Raw genomic sequence first — 17,516 nt, forward strand, 5'->3', positions numbered from 1 at the left:
GTGAGGACCATGATTACTCATGCCTTTATCCAAATCCTTGATCAAAATGTTCAACAGCACAGGACCAAGCCAAGTCCCCACGACACAACTGGAGACCTCCTTTCACACTGACATCAAACGACTCCTGACAACTCTGGCCATCCAAACAGTTTGAACCTCCCTGACCTTGTGGCCCTCTGGTTCCCTTCTCTCCAACTGTTCCACAAGATTAGTTATGGGAGACTGGGTCAAATGCTTTGCCAAAGTCTAACTAAACTATATCGATGGCATCTTTCTGCCCCACAGAAGTGTCTAGTCTGGCATGATGCATTCTTGGCAAAGTCATACTGGTTTTCTGTAATGATCGCTGCTTCCTTTTCTGGCTGGTCACTAACTATCCCTTTAGCAAAAATCTAGAATTTTTCCAGGAATCCAAGTTTAGCTTCCCAACCAAATGGGCTATAGATTCTGCTCTCTTCCTTTTTTCTTCTTTCTTTTTTAAAACAGGGAAAGTACCATCCCGTGGCACACACACCTCTCATTCTCTTTGAGTTTTCAAACATCCCTACCAGTGGGCTGTTTTGACAATCCCATCTATCAGGTCTTGGTGTACTCCAGGGTACAATTCATCTGGACCAGATGACCCAATCTCATCAAGTGCAGTTAGGTGACCTCCCTACTTTACCTAGGTATTCATCCCCTGTCTGTTAGTTTTTGTCTGTCCTTCTTGGGCAAAATTCCCTGAAACAAGATGGGACCTCCAAGCTCTGCCTTTTCCTGGACATGCATCATAATCCCAAAAGCCAGCCCAATCCCCCTACCTTTGATCCTCCCCTTTTCATACCTAACAAACAAAAACCACAGTCACCTCCCAACCCCTTTCCTGTTCTGAAGTTTCTTTGCCAGCCTCAGCTCACTCTGAGCTTTATCACTCCTGACTCTCGTTCCAGGATTCTGTTATGCACCCTCCTTTACCTACTATTGCTCCCATCTTCCATTGGCACAGAACTTCAGTTAAATGTCACAGCTCACTAGAGAGCCTTCTCCTTCCGTACCACACAACAGAAATCTCTCCAAAAGATCAGGAGTTGCTATCAACAGTTAAACCTTACTCTATCTCTTAATTACTATCAACAGGCTTATTTTTAGCTAACGCAAGGCCGGCAGCAGTGACCAAAAAAAGATTAGATTTAAAAAAATGTGGTGACAGCTAGCTAGCAAAGTGGCCTCTAGAAATCCACTAGTAACAAAGAAACGGTCAGCCAGGAAACAAGAATTGATGAATTGTTTGCTGTGTTGGGCTCTACTTGTGTGCACGTAGTTCTCCTTTTGTATGTCCAGCACTGAGCACAGTGCCTGGCACATGGTAGACTCTTCGTTAATGTTTGCTGACTGACTATGCTAGGTGCTAGGGATATACAAAGACCTAAATGTGCTAGGCCCTGCCTTCAAAGAGCTTACATTCTAACGAGGAGACATGTAGAGAAATGGATTTACGCAAGAGTAAGGGGAAAGTAACTTTAGAAGTCTCCTTATTATATGAATTCAGATTTGCAGTGGGTCAGATCTACCCTCACAGAAGTATACCCAGTAAAAGCCTGGTATAACTCAATTACCCAATATTAATTAACCAATTAACACTGCCAAAGGCCAGTTCACTAACCCTCTAAATTATATATATGGACATCTAGCAGGTTTGGCAATGAGATTCATGGGTTCCCAGAGTAGAAACACACTTAGAAATAAGCTGGCCCAGGTGGGGCAGCTAGATGGCGCAGTGGATAGAGCACTGACCCTGAAGTCAGGAGGACCTGAGTTCAAATCAGACCTCAGACCAAATACTTGACACTTACTAGCTGTGTGACCCTGGGCAAGTCACTTAACCCCAATTGCCTAAAAAAAAGAAAGAAGCTGGTCCAGTGATGTCAAACAGGGGCCACTAAACTGTACTTGAGGATCCCTCTGGGCTCTATATTGACTTAGAAAACCAAGTATTAACATTATCTCTGTTCTATTGCATTTCTCTATATTTTGTTAACTATTTCCCAATTACATCTTAATGTAGTTCTGGCAGCAAGGCCATGTGTTTGACGCCTCCAAACTAGTCTCAAATTTATTTTACAGCTAGTGAGAAGACAAGCTGGGTTAGGAACCCCAAATCCCAGGCTGTCTGCCCCAAGGTAGGCCAGGATTTCTCCAGAGAAGGGAATGGGCCCTGCCCATCTTAGCTTCTTAACCTTGTGTCCCAGTCCACAAGCCAAGAGAGGAAGTCAGTAATTGTAGTCTTGTGGGGGAGGCTGCGCTGTTGGCTTCTCTGACTGGGCTGCTTAATGGTCACACCGGCCAGTGAGATCAGCCAAGCCCACTACTATTTACACTAGGTATTATTAACAGCTGATACCTCTACTATGTTTACCAACATGGTTTACAAAACACTTTACTTCCACCATCTCATTTGAACCTCACAGCCACCTGTTTGGGGTAGGCATTGCAGGGCTTGCTAATCTTATTTCACAGAGGGGGAAATGAAGGCTCAAAAGTTAAAAAAAAACTTGCCCAAGGTCACAATACTGTCAAGTACTATTGGTTGGATTTGAACCTGGGTCTCTCCTGAATCCAACTCCACTACCCCTGTTCAGTCATTTTGGCTGTGTCTGACTCTTTGTGACCCCATTTGGGGTTTTCTTGGCAAAGATACTGGTTTGCCATTTTCTTCTCCAGCTCATTTTACAGATGAGAAAACTGAGGCAAAAAGGATTAAGTGAGTTACTGAGGGTCACACAGGTAGTAACTGTCTGAGGCTAAATTTGAACTCAAGTCTTCCTGGCTCCAGGCCTGCTCTATCCACTGCATCACCTAGCTGCCCACCCTGCCTCTTTACCAAACCACGCTGGCTCTGAAACTGGAGAAGAGAAAAGATAAGTTACATATACAACTATCCTTCCTTCCGTTGGGACATTGGAATTGAGCCAACTGTTATCCCAGCCAAGAAAGGCTTGCCAACTGTTTGAAGTCACAGAGGTCTCCAAATCCTGCCAGATTTATTCTGGGCAGATGCAAGGGCTGCCTGTTGGTTGGGTGTTCAGCACATGCCATCCTGAGCATGCCAACCACTAAAGCTTTGGTAGGAAGACTTAGATTGGCATTCCATCAGATACAACAAGGAATGTGAGTTCCCACTGAAGCCTACATTACTCAGTATGTGAGATGGGTTCCAGAAGGAGGAAGCAGAGGTAGGAAGCAGCCCAGTAAGGTGCAAAGAAGGTTAGGTTTGGAGTCAGAAGTCCCTGGTTCAAATCTCTGTGCCTCCGTTCTTTCATCTGTGAAAAAAAAGTGACTTACAATCCCTTCCAGCTAGAGGGGCTTCTGTTGTGAGAAGGACCGCTGGATCTGAAGCCTACCCCTGCCACTCTGTGGTCAGGAAGACCTGAGTTCAGATCCCACCTCTGACCCTTGCTAGCTGGGCGACCCTAAACAAGTCACTTAAATGTTGTCTGGAAAATGGAGATTGTAATACTTGTGCCTTACAGAGTTGCCAGAAAATGAGTACAAGAAACTTCAGAATTTTAGTGTGCTAAGTAAATGTCAGTTATGATTCTTTTTCCTTAGGTCTGCTTCTTCCAACAGATGAACCTCGAAAATCCTTTCTGTGAAATCGTAACTTATTATGCATGGATGTGAACAGAGAACTCCATCTGAAGCTGCATCTGGCATTGCCCAAGTCCACAAGTGGTGACTGTCCAAGCCCTGTCCTTGACTGTTCCTGGGCACAGAACATCAAAAGGGATATAGCCTTGCAGGGGAACCAATGGCCCTTTTGCCTTGAATTTTTTTTTTTTAACCCAAGCAGGGCACAAAACTACAAATGAAACTCTATTAGCTTCTTTAAAAAACAACAATAAAACACTTTGTTCCTTCTAAAATCAGGGAGTATTTCTGCTGAGTCACAGTGAAGTGGAAAGTTTGAAATTTCCTACCAAAAAGTAAACCCATAGATGATTTATGTTGGGAAAGGAATTGAGTAAGAGGGGTTAAGTCATAGGGGTGGGGAACTTGCAGCCTTAAGGCCACATGTGACCTTCCAGGTCTTTGGGGGTGGCCTTTTGAATGAGTACAAGTTGTATAGAACAAATCCTTTTCGTAAGGGGAGCTGGAAGGGACCCTGAGGTAATCTGGCTGGGGAGGAAGCTCTGAGCCATCCCAGAGGAGGCGTGAACATCTAGTGCTTCAAGCAGGATGGCAAGGAGAATGAAGCCGCCAAAGAGCACCCATGTCCCCATTCTGAGGGTTTGGCGGCATCAGGATAATTGTTACATGGTTTGGGTTTTACCCAAAAGGGGAGACTGCTGCTACACAACGTGTCTACGACAAAACCGGGTAGGGATAAGGCTAGCAACTTCAATTCTAACCCGAGTTTCTCTTAATAAGGGGCCCAATCCAGGATGAGTAAGGAAGCTAATTAGTAAAGCTCCTTGCCAACTGCTAAGATTTCTAATTACAAGATGTCATCAGATCCTAGGCCAGAGTGGTATCGGCTGGAAGCAGATCTCAATGGAATTTAAGGACATTCCTGATGTTGCAGGTACATTTTTTGTGTTCAGCCTGGCACTGGGGAAAAGAGAAACACAGGAAAACACAGAAGGCCTTATTGCATTAACTTCTCAAGGCCCCCCCCCCAACCTCTTAAATATGAATGGTGAGAAAAGCAAGTTAAACAATTCAAAAGCTGGAAGGAGGCACTCAGAATCTCTGAATTGGATTCAATTTAGCTTATTGAATGGACCTGAATTTGGCTTCCCAAAATGGGACTATGTCCTTAACAAAAAAAAAAAAGGAATCATCAGTGATGCTTGAATGGGGGAGGGTAATTTGGACCATAGTGAAGTGGAAAGAGTCCTTGGTATGGAGTCAGAGGCCTGGGGTCCAAATCCCAGCTCCAGCCCTTTACTTTGGGACTGTGGGTCACTTTACTTGTCCATGTTTCAGGTTCCTCATTGCAAAATAGTAACACCAACTTCACAAGGCTCCAAGGACACAATGCAGAATTAGTAGCCAATCTTAAAGTAACATGCAGATGGAAGCTCCCACTGCAGAACAGCAGAGCCAGGAAGGGCCGAGGTCATTTCCAGGCGCCTCTCTCATTTTTCTGGATGAGCTCACTGAAGGCCAGGCCTGTCCTCTAGCACTAGCCCGGTATGGGAGGCCCAGAGCACAGAGGGCAAATTGTAGGGTGTTTGGGGGTAAATCTGTGTCCTTTCTGAATACCTTGCCTGTTCTATCACTGCTGGTTTCAGTCCCTCCATTGTGCATCTGACCCAGGACGCCGGACTCTGAGCTAAAGAAATGCCGAGGAAGCCTCTGGCCCACCCAGAGAACAGGCCTGGAGCTCCTGAGGCTCTGGGACCTCCTAAGTCATGAATGCCTGGCTGTGCAAAGCCCCAGGGGACAGGCAGGGCGAGGCCTCAAGTTTCATGGAAGGTTCTGAGGAGTCTTCTCCAGGGGCCGATTCAGGGCTCTAACAAGGAGGCTTTGTACTGGAAAAATGAGAACAGCTCACTCGCTGCTCTCCAAAACCATGGCTCCTGGGGGAGGCTAAAGGGCCCTGTTAAGGCTTGCCCAAAGAGGACAGGCCCTGGAAGGTCCTGGAGGTGGCACAGGGCAAGGGAAGTGGCCCTCCATAGCATGTCGGAAAGTTCCATAACCAAGCTGGGCTGCCAAATTCACAGTCACATTCACCTTCTCATGACTAGGGGACTTGGGGGGAGTGACTGGCCAGAGCTCTCCAGCTCTTCACCGTGCCATAGCACTGACCAGGGGGATGGGAGAAATGATTACCATGTGGTAATGACTACCAATGGTGCCAATGGGCGCCATCCTCAGTGGATCTGAAGTCTTAGAGAGACTCCAGTCTCTGAGGGGCATGGACAGGGCCTAGAGAGACCTCAGAGGCCATCTGGGTCAAGGCTCTCTTCTTCCAAGAGGGAAACTGAAGCCCAGAAAGGGACAGAACCTGCCTCAAGTAAAACATGTGGTTTGGGATCCCGAGCCACATCTTCTGATTCCAAATCTGGCGCTCCCCCCGTCTTATCACCATGCCTCATTAGGTGATTAATTCTTTTTTAATCTAACAAACAAACAAAAAACAGGGGCCATTTCCTTCCTCAGCTCAGCACAGTGATCCCTACACAGGAGGCATCTGTCAAGTCAGTGAAAATCAACAGCAACCGTTTACAATTCCACGGTGCTTTTAAAACTGTGATACAAAGCAAATGTTATTATCCCCATTCTACAGACCAGAAAACTGAGGCAGGGAAAGATTAAGTAAGGGGCCCAAAATGACCTAACTAGTAAATGCATGTTACTTTTCAAAATGATTGTGTTTATACCAAGTCCAGCCTTCTCATGGTGTGAAGGAGGAGACTGAGGCCTTGGGAGGGAAAGTGATCCCATACAGCCTTACAAGGAAAAAGCAGGAGAGTCAGGATTCAAACCCAGGTCTTTGAATTGCAAATCCAGGGCTCAATCCCTCACACTGCCTCTCACTGTCTAAAGGCTTATTTCTCTATGTGTTGATTTGAGGAAAGTTATTCTGGGCCACTTCCCAGGCTGACAAAAGTTCAGGTAGGGTGACCCTGGCAGCCCTGAGACACCCACAGTGACTGGCTGGGGGACTTTGCTCATGGTCCCCTTCCCCTTCCTAGCCAAACCCGGTATGGCTGAGCTCAGGCAGCAGTGGGACCCTTGGCAAAGGGGGACCCCCAGGGAGCAATGCTGGTGGCCTGGCCTGGCCTAGATGTGGGCACAGCTCATGCTGGTCTGCTTCCCACATGATGAAATGTTCTTTGCAAACTCAGAATTTCATCACCTCTCCCAACACAGCACAGAGAAAGGAGTGGCAGGGCAGGCAAGGGAAGAAGGAGGCCAGTGTGACTCTCCAGCCAAGCAAGTGTGAATTCAGGGCTCCCTCTAAATTCAATGGGCCATTATCACCTGGAGATATTAGGGGAAGGGAGCTGGCAAGACAGGTACCCAGTAAAGGAGGCATCTCTGCCAGGTGCCAGATGGGCTCTGTGTGTGTGTGTGTGTGTATGTGTGTGTGTGTGTGTGGGTGGGTGGGTGGTATGTGTGTGTGTGGTGTGGCGTGTGTGCATGGTATGTGTGTGTGTGGGGGGGTGTATGTGTGTGTGTGTGTGTGGTATGTGTGTGTGTGTGTGATGTGTGTATGTGTGTGTGGTGTGTGTATGTGTGTGTATGGTGTGGTGTGTGTGTGTGGACATGTTCCCTTTCCAGTGCTGAAGGTCTCTTCCACTTCTACAGAAACAAACAACCTACCTAGTCCCAGGGGAGGGAGCTCAGGAGAGATCAGTCGCAAATACCGGGGCTCCTTCCCCTCCCTAAAGGCGGCCCGTTTAGTTTAATGAGGTCCCTTCTGACTGTCTGCTGGCAAACAACAGGCTGGGAGTAGGAGCAGGGAGAGGCTTCCATCAGGCAGCCGCAAAGCCCTGAGCTGCCATCAGGTCCCACCAGACTCCTCCCAACAACACACTGGCCGGGGGGGCGGGGGGAAGGGGGGAAGCAGGGGAGGGGGCTGGCTTCTGCTGGGGGACGGCCACCCCCTCCCCCAGCAACCCCTCCACTTTGGGACCGCTCACCTTGCTGTGAAGTCTGTCCTGGCCCCCACCCTCAATCACATGCATTGCTCCTAGTTTGGCCCTCTAGGGCAAAGCGGATCAGACCAAAGCCCTCTTTCATGGGCTAGCCTTCAAAAGCTCGGGGACAGCCTCACTTCCCTCCTCTTGTTTTCCAGGTTAAATACTGTCAATAATGGTGGAGGACAGCAGTATCTCAGAATTAGAGAAAGGCGGATGTCTCAATTAAAAAAAATAGAGAAAATGGCATCTGCCAGCTGAGGCTAGTGAACTTGATTTGGATTCTGGGCAAAATTCTAGATTATCTAATTAAACGGATGGTTAGTGAACACTTAGAGAGGGAGGCAGCGATCCCAAGAGCCTGCCCGGCTTCAGCAAGCACTGGTCAGGCCGAGAGCCCCTTATTTCTTTTGTTGCCACAGTCACCAAACTGGTAGACCAAGGGAATTCAGAGGAGAGTTTACCTCAATTTTGGCAAAGTACCCTTTAACCAAAAGTCTTAGTCAACAGGCAAATACAGCCTAGTGTCTGGGTTTACTTTGCTTTCCTTCCTTCCTGTTTGGGTGGACATTTCATCTGAAAACAGATGAATACTGAAAAGCAGATTTCTGAAATCTTGCGTTTCAAATGCACAACTCACTGGGGGCAGGGGGCAGTGTCTTGGAACAGCCGGAATCGTTCAGAGTTTCCTCAAAGGGTCCTTCTCTGGGGATTCTGGTCTCCAGGAAGTCCTGACATGACCGTCGCTCCATCCTGTTCAATTCTATTCAATTCCATAGGCTTTCATGAAGTACCTACTGTATGCCCAGGCAGACTTGAAGCTGAAATTTGGGAGAAATTCGAAAGGTGGCAGTGAGGAGGAAGGGCACTCCAGGCAGCAGAGACAACAGACTGATTAGACAAACGAGGAAAACGAAGAAAGCTAGTGCTTTTGGGAGGGGGGGTTCTGCTTAGAACTGCCAACTGGATTGCATCTGGTCCAACCTGCGGTACTGGGCTTTTGATCACCATTACTGATAACCTGGCATGTGACCGCCACTAGCCTGCGGGTGCAGGTCAGCACACCCTGCCTTGGGGTCATCCCTGCGAGCTGGCTTCTGACAGAAGGAGAGGCCAGCGGAGAGTGCAGAGGGAAGGACCGGAAGCTCGGTGCCATGGGATTTCTCTACACCGAAACAGACCAAGAAAAGTTTTACAAGAACAAATTCATCGTACATTTTGGAGACAAAAACACGAAACCAACTGATCTTGTTATTTTATCTAAATCATAGGACCATAAATTCATGGATTGAAAGTGAGAAGGCTCATCAGGTCCAAGGCCTGCCTTTTACAGAGAAGGTAATTGAGGCCTGGGGGGGGGGGGAAGGCACTTTTATAGCACAAATCTCTCATTTGATCAACACAACAGCCCTGGGAAGTAGGTGCTATTATTATAATACCCATTTACAATGGAGGAAACTGAGGCAGACTGCGGTTAAGTGACGTGCCCAGGGTCACAGAGCTTGTGTCTGAGGTCCAATTTGAACTCAGGTCTTCCTGAGGCCAGGCCCAGAGCTCTACCCACTGCACAGCCTACCTCAGGGCCTTGGCTAGAATCCTACCAGCAGTGAGCAGCAGAAGGGTAGGTACATGGTATGGAGAAACAAGATGTAAACCGATCACAGTGAGAGGACAGCACCCGATTGTCTGGGGCTAAGTGAAGTGTGAAATGGTAAGCACATTAGCCAAAACACGAAACGAGGCTTAAGGAAATGGGCGGAGGCACCGATGGCCAACGTGGCTCCCGGTCATGAGAAAGGTCCCCAAGGGGGCCGTGGGATCGGATCCAGAGCAAGCTGGTGGCCATGTAGTCATGTGTAGGGTCACTGAATACAGAAACACACACAACCAGCTGGGGACAGGGACAAATCCTCACATTCAGAAAGCAAATGGAACCCAGATCCTCAACCTCCAGAATCTGATGCTCCTTCCACACCAACGCTCCCTGCCTCGCTAAGGACAAAATACAGAAAAGAAGTATGAGCAAACACTTCAATGATGTGCTGGCCTGGAAGGGAGAAAGGAAACCCGGACCCACCAGAGACACAGCAATTCAGATGAATCCAGTTCAAGAATCATTTACTACTGTTAAGCTCCTACTATGTGCTAGGCTTTGGGAATACAGAGATAAAAAGACGGAAGTCCCTGCCCTCGAGATGCTTCCATTCTCCTGCGATCTTCACACAAGCCTCTAAAAGATAATGGGCCCTGGTCCAGCAGACCCCACTCTCTGAGGAGTTCCTCACATCTACTGCAGAGTGCCCGTCTGCCACTTGCAGCCACAGTGCAAGTGAGCTTTCTGCCCTGTCTCCCTTCCCCAGCCTCCACTCCCACAAGTGGAGCAAGAGGTCAGGGAGGTCCTCCTCACCACCTGGTCTTGGAAAACTTTCCAGAATCCTAACCAAAATGACTCAGCGAGTGCCCATGACAGCATGGTGATGGAGTCTGAGATAAACAGCATCCTCTCTGAGGATCCAGATGGAGATCAACGATTCCTTCCATAGACTTGCCTCCCTTCAAAGGCTCCGGCTCTCATGCTAATCATTCTAATACGAAGAACACCTCAGCCAAAGAGGAGACAGCAGAGTGGGAAGCAGCATGATGTCATGTCGTGGGAGAGACGCTTGGCCTGGGAGTTAGAGACCTAGAGTCAGAGACATTCCACTCTCACCTCCCCTGACAATTAGCCCCATGCCTTTGACTGGGCTGATGGGTTTCAGCCCCTTTGTCAGAAAAATGAGGCAGCTGGGCCCAGCCAGGTAAGGTCCTTTCAGTTCTATTCAAAAATCCAATGCAGCAGGTGCCTCTTCTGGGAAGAGCAGAGAAAGCCCCCCAGGGAGCCAAGACAACCTGGGTCCAAGCCTTTCTTCTGGCAGAGACACCCTTAAATGTTAAAAATCAACATTTGACTTTTCCATGTCCAAGCAGCTCTAAGACGAAAAGCTATAAGAGAAAGTGCCAACCTGAAGGGACAGAGGGACTTCCCTCACTTGGTGTTCCCTATACAGATGGAATTGCAAGTCCAGGCTCCCCTCGTTGTCCCTGGATTAGGCAAGGACTGTGCTAGGTGCTGGGGATACAAAATTAAAAAGAAATGATTCAGGACTCCCGAGAGCTGACATTCTGCTGGGAGGGAGGTTACAACATCATCCACACTGAAGTCAGTGAGAGGTAACTCTTACTGAAGAGGGGGGAATCCTGATGCCCAGGGTGGGTGGGGGGACAGGAGAGGCTTCATAGAGGAAGGGCCCCTGTGCTGCACCTTGAAGGATGATAAAGGCTTCTCAGAGCTGGACATGGGGACAGTTAGGTGGAGATGGAATGGCAGGTTTGGGGTCACATTAAGTATTTCCGTTTTTCTGTAATATAGAGGTTGTGATGAAGAGAAATGGCTGGAAAACCAGGTTGGAGCCAGATTGTGGAGTACCTTGAATGTTGGCCTGAGGTTTCATCTTTTTTTTTTTTATTGTAGTGGCAAGAGGGAGGCACCAAAGGTACTTGAGCAGGGAAGTAACACAGTCTAACCTCTGCCTCGGGAAAATTGTTTTGTGACTATACAGAAGAAAGCTGGGGAGGGCAGGGACCGGAAGTTCAGGGTGGTGGCCGTGTGAAAGGACAGCCCTACAAGACCACGTGGAGACAGATTTGGAAACTGATTGGTTATAGCAGGTAAGAGAGAGGGAAGCGTGGAAGATGACTCCGAGGTGGAGAACTTGAACTTTGAACTTTGAAGACTGGCAGTGACCTCTACGGAAATGGGCCAGTGTGGAGGAGGGTGGGGCTAGGGAAGAGGTTGACAAGGTCCTTGGTGGACATACCAAATTTGAGATGGTGATCGAGATGGAGATGGCCAGCACTCAAGTGTCTTCGCAGAACTGGGGTTTGGGGGAGATATCAGGGATGGACTTCAGAATGTGAGAGTCATCTGCACAAAAATGAGCACGGAAGCTGACGAACTCCCTACAGGAGAGGAGGTAGAGAAGAGAGAAGGTCCAGGACATTGCTTTGGGGGACACCTGCCCTTAGGGCAGAAGATGAATGATGCTGGGAATTCAGCAAAGGGAGCAGAGGAGTGGTCAGAGGGGCAGGAGAATGACCAAGAGGGAGCAGCATCCCAGTGGCCAGAAAGGACCCAGGAGAAGGTCTGGGTCAGCTGTGTCCTAAGCAGCAGGAATGAGATGAAGCAGCCAACTCTCCTGGAGAGAAGAGCTTTGATAAAGTGATGGGGCTGAAAGCTGGTTTGTACTGGGTTCAAAAATTAGTGAGTAGAGAGGATACAGGGGTGGTAGGTATAGAGCATTTTTATTGAGAGGCACATAGGCTGATGATCTGGGTCAAGTGTCCGGGGCATCTTAAGGAAGGTGCAGACTTGAGCATCCAGGAAACTGCCAATAAAGGAATACTGAGGATAGCGGAAGGGGGAAGACCAAATGGGCAAGGTCCTGGAAGAGACTGGAGGGAATGAGATTGCAGGCACGGGAAGAGGAACTAGCCTTGGCAAGAAGAAGGACCACTTCTTCCTCAGAGTCTGGAGCAAAACTTGGGTGGGATGTAAATGGGATGGTGGAGGGAGATGAGGGAGTTCATGATGGATGGCCTTGATTGTTTCAGTAATGTAGGATGAGAGGTTATGTGAGGGAGATGGAGGTGGGTATGGTAAACTGGGCACTTGAGAGAGATGAAGCTGATCTAGCCATCCTGTAAAGCAATGTCCCCAAAGTTACTAAACTGTGCACACTCTTTGACTGAGCAGTACTACTAGGAGGCAAATACCCCAAAGAGGTCAAGACCCATAAGAGGAAAAGTACTCACACATGCCAAAATGATTATAAGAGCTCTTTTTCATGGTGGCAAAGAACTGGGAACTAAGCGTGTGCCCATCTACTGGGGAACGGCTGAATTAACTGTGGTATAGAGATGTGGCAGAACGTCATAGCTCCATAAGAAAATGATGAAAGGGTTTCAAAGAAACCTGGGAAGAATTGCATGGACTGACGTAGAGTGATGTGAGCAGCGCACAACGGCAACATCCACACATAAAACCACCTTGAAAGACTTTATAACTGATCAATGCAATGACAGAGGCCCAGTGATGAAGCATGTTACCCACCTCCTGTCTCCTCATCCCATTTTACAGAACAGGACAATGAAGGGCAGAGAAAGGAGGTGTCACGCAAGGACTTTGCCTCTTCCCTCCACAAAGGGGAGGGTCATTTCTGGACGTGATCATTGCACTGACCCTTCTTCTTGAACCTCTCGTGAGGATGCAGTAACAGAACCTGAGGTCTAGGAGACGTCACGCCCCTCCTTTTGTCATGTTCCGCTTGGTTTAAAAGGGCAAAAGCACGATACACTAACGGGCAATGATCTGAAGTCAAACCTAAGACCTGAAGGAGAGTCTTTGTTCATTTAGAGCATGCAAGCGGCTTGTCGAATTTGGGAAGGTCAGAAGCCAGTCGCCAGGATCCCAGGCTTAGGGCAGTTAGGGTCCCGAGAGGCCATCCGGTCTGAGCACCAATGCCTTTTACACCATCCCTATTCAGTGGTAGTTGACTGTTCCTAAGTTAGAGGACTGACCGAATGGACACGTGGACAGGATTGTCTGGAAATGCTGAAAATTCCGTGAATTTTTTCTGGCCATAAAAGATTCCCGAGAAGACACACCTAGCTTCCAGTCCTGGGCTGGCCATGTGCAGAGTTAGCCCTAAACTACTCCTGCTACTTGCCCCAGGAAGGAGCGGCCAGCTTATCTCTGCCCTTTGGCTATTCCTCAATTAACTGAAATGTTGATGAGAATTTTATGGATTTAAATATATATGCATGTACATTTTGTGGATCTCGTGTTCATTTAGTGTCAGCTTTTTTGTGTGTGTTTGTTAAATTTTAACCTTATTCAAAACAAAAAAAAAAAAAACAGGTTAAGGTCTAGAAATAAAGGATCCAAAGACCAGCCAGTTGGCCTTCAAATCGCTCCTGAGCAGAGAAGCCAATGCTGTCTGGTCCAAACGTCCGGCAGCACAAATGCTCTGCACACGCTGGAGTGGGAACAGGCTTTGGGAGGGGATGAATAGAACTTCCTCAGTGATAAGAAGAAGTTCACCTGGATCTCCAGGTGGTGTTTAGGAGAGACCATGTGATGCTGAGGGCCAGATGCTGGCTTTGGAGGGAGGGGAAGGCAGCCTGTGTTAGGAAGCACTTAGGATGTGCCAGGTACTGGGCTAAGTGCTGAAATACAAACAGAAGAATCCCTGCCCACAAGGAGCTTCAGCACACAAGAGGGAGCTGGGGGGGGGGTTGAGGATGCAGGGACCTAGTATGGGAGCCTGGCATTGAGGTCCGAAGGCTGGGGACGGGGCCAAGAAGAAAAGAAAGAACAGCCTGGGCCCTTGCACAGAATCCCTGAGGAATTTCTAAATGGGAGCAGTGGGCCTCACAAAAGGAAGGAGGCCCCAGGCCCCAGGCCCCAGGCCCCAGGGGAAGGTCCAGGAGGGGAGAGATGATGATGAAGGCTTTCTGGGCCTCATTTTCCTTATCGGTCCAAATGAAGAAGCGAGACCAGCCAATTCCCCATGTCCTGTCCAGCTCCATATCTTATGATCCCATGGAATACAAGCAAAGTGTTTGCAGAATATTTGTAGATTAAAAAAACAAATTACATGGACAGTCTCCAGTTTATAAGTCTTTACCCTACTGTCCCATCTCCACCCAAGCCCCCATTCTCTCTAATGCTTAAGCCCTTCCCAGGAACGGGCCTCACTCCTAAAAGCCCTCAGCGAGGAGTCCCAAACTGCCAACCCAACTCTCCTCTCCACCCCCAACCCGGATTGAAGCTGCCGCCTCAGGGCTTGTTCAGCTCAGCCCGGCCAGAGGGACTCTCCTCTCCGGGGCCTATCATTACTCCATCCTCACCTGAGGGCAGGGTTAGGAACCACTGTTTAGTGACAGAGTCCATGGAAAGCCTCAGACCCACAGGCCATACAAGGGAGCATTTGGAGCGCATACTGTGATGTCGAATTCTAGGGGGGAAAGCCTGGGTTTGGAGCCCCGGGGAGGCCACCCCTGCTCAGGTGACTTGGGACAAGGCCTCCCAGGTCCTGGCCAAAATCTAAGATTCTGTAACCATTAGGTGTCTTTTCATTTAGCAATCACAAGCACCAATAACCCATGCCTTTTTTTTTTTAATCATATTTCACATTTAAGCAGGTCATGCACAATTCTTGAGCGAGCAAGCTTTGCTCTGGCTGTATCCCTTCTTTCCTGCACGTTGTGGAAACTGGAGCTACCTCTCACAGGAAGCCTGCCCTGATCTCATTTGCTATCACCATTCCCTCATCCTCACCACCATTACTTTGTCTTCACTTCTGGGAGTATGTGCTACATTCCCTATTTGAGTGGGCCAAGACTGTTCCATTTGGGTCTGTGTATCCTCGGAACTCGGCATAATAGGGGCCTAATAAATGCTTATTAAATTGAATCTAAATGAGTATGGGCTGGAAAAATTATCTGTCCAAGCAAGAAGCAGTAAATTCAAATCTCTGTGTTTCTCTCCCCTCTCTTTGTCTCCCTCTATCTCTGGGTCAGTCTGTCTCCCCCCCTCTCTCTTTTCTCTCTCTCTGTCTGTCTGTCTCTGTCTCTGTCTCTCCCCCCCACCCCTTTCTCTCTGTCTCCTCCCTCTCTCTCTGTCTGTCTCTGGGTCTCTCTATCTCTGTGTCTGTCTCTCCCTCCATCCCTCCATTCCTCCTCTGGGGCTGTCTTTGAATTCCTGCTGTCATTTAAAATACAATGACCTCAGCAAAGAAATGGACCAGAGTAGGAGAAGAACAAGGCCCAGCTCCCCCACAGTCTATTTTTCTACTTAGGAGCAGGAGATAATCTAAGACCAGTCCCCTATTAAGCCTCCAATGAAATCATGAAAAATAAGAGGGTTAGAAAGGTCCCTTGGCATTCCAGCATAACACAGTGGATAACAGAGTGCCAGCCTGAAAGCCAAGTTTGGCATTCGATGGCCGAGTGATCCTGGATGAGTCACCTTAAACCTCTCAATGTTCTAGACCAGAGTGTTATGTAAACTTGTGGCCTTGGGTTGCACACGGCCCAAACCAGATGAAAACATAATTGTGAAACATACTAAAAAATAAATAAACAGAAAATACAACACAGTTGTGTGGTTTTCTAAGTCAATTTGCACCAGCAAAGAGCCTCGTGTGCGATTTGGTGACCCCATTTCCATTTGAGCTTGACACCCATGTGATCTAGCCAATTCTAAACCTTTAAATCACAGGGGAGGTGCTGCTGGCCTGTGTTGGTGGAGGGACTTTCCTCACCTGGGAGTTCCCTGTGAGAGTGAAATCTCAGGCCCAGTCCCTAGCCCTAGAACTTTTCAGAAAGATCCTTTGAAAAGATCAGCCACAGCTGTGTGCAGAAGCCCCTCAGTACTCAGTATGAACTCCAGCAAAACAAGGGGAACCCGACAATTCAGGACAAAGTGCTGTTTGGGGCGTCTTTAGTGTGCAGGCAGAGCTCGGTGTGAGCAGGTCCCCTGGAAGAGATGGGGCTTCAAGGGTCTGCTCTTCACCTAGGGGAGCCAGCCCCTCATCCGGGCCCATCCATGTCCCAACCAGCGGCCTGGCCCCACTCCAGCCTGTCGGCTGGACTCTTCCCGCAAGTTAGCTGCCCAAACCTTGGTTCCGCTAAGTGAAGGGGATTTTTCTTCTCGAGGCAACTTAAACAGGCTTCCTAGGCTCCAGAGAAAGAGCACCAGACTGGAAGGCAGAAGCCCGGGATTGGGTTAACTCCCCTCTCTGACCCGCTTCCTCGCTGTGGAACTTTGGCTGTCACGTCCCTTCTCTGGGCCTCAGTTTCTTCCTCTGAAAACTGAGGGGTCTGGTGAGGAGGAAGATGAGGACAGCAAGTTGATGAAAACGAGCGAGAGAACTCACAAAACCTTTCCCTGGAAAACCTGCCTAACGAACCTGGGCGCCTCGCTGCCTCCCTCCCTCTCTCCCTCTCCGCCTACTCTGCCGGGCAGAGTCGGGAAGCCCAAGAAGAGCGCCCGCGAGGAAGGAGTTGGGGGAGCTGCTGGCGGGGGGCACGAGGTGCCTGGGGAGGAAGGAATTGGTGGGAGCCGTTGGCAGGGGGGCGGGGCGTGGGAAGGGGCCCGGGCCCGGACAGCCCTGCTCAGCTCGCCTCAAGCCGGCCCCGATCCTGGCCCAGGGCTGCCCAAGGGGTGGCTGTGCCAGGTCCTACCGTCTTTTGCTTCTTGATCCCAGACATGCTGCGGGTGGTCAAGGGAGGCGGCGGCAGCGGAGACGGAGGGACGGGCACAGAGCGGGCTGGCAGGACCGGCGGCCGGACTCTCGGTCCCCGAAGAGGGAAGGACTGGCGAACCGACGGAAGGAAGCCGGGCAGGCGGCGGGGAAGGAGCTTTAAAAAGGCTGGGGAGACACGTCGCACTTCCCTTGACCAACCCCCAAAGGCTTCCCTCCTCCGCCGCTGCTTCCTCCTCCTTCTCCTTCCCTTCTTCCCCCCCCCTTCTCCTCCCTCCTGCCTCTCCTGCGACGCCCTCCTCTCCACCCGCCCGGGGGCGTCCCGGGCGTGGTCCCCGGGCTAAGGGGAAGGAGACTAGGGGGGAGTTAGAGGGTGGGGACTGTGGGGCGGCGCCCAACCAGGCTTCGGCCCCTCAGCTCCAGCGCGGACTATCAGCTCACTGACCCTTCGGCGCTGGCATCATAGGGGTCACACTAGAGAGTCCCTAGGCCAGCCCTTTTCCTTTACTGCTGGGGAAACTGAGGCACCCAATACCACCAATTACGGGACCGACGAACCACCTAGTCCAATACTGTCATTTTG

General features: G+C 49.5%; 1 protein-coding gene across 1 annotated transcript in view; it reads right to left on the bottom strand.

The window, feature by feature from the left end:
- PAPSS2 (3'-phosphoadenosine 5'-phosphosulfate synthase 2) overlaps positions 1 to 17,244 on the bottom strand; it is a 70,233-nt gene extending 52,989 nt beyond the window's left edge. The window contains exon 1 of the mRNA XM_020974960.2: positions 16,914 to 17,244. Coding sequence (XP_020830619.1) covers positions 16,914 to 16,940 — 27 coding nt within the window. The 5' untranslated portion in view covers positions 16,941 to 17,244. The remainder of the gene's footprint in view (positions 1 to 16,913) is intronic.
- Between the last annotated feature and the right edge of the window lie 272 nt (positions 17,245 to 17,516).

Source organism: Phascolarctos cinereus, unplaced genomic scaffold, assembly GCF_003287225.1.
Source record: "Phascolarctos cinereus isolate Bilbo 61053 unplaced genomic scaffold, phaCin_HiC Scaffold_3;HRSCAF=262, whole genome shotgun sequence".
In the NCBI taxonomy this organism is placed as follows: Eukaryota; Metazoa; Chordata; class Mammalia; order Diprotodontia; family Phascolarctidae; genus Phascolarctos; species Phascolarctos cinereus.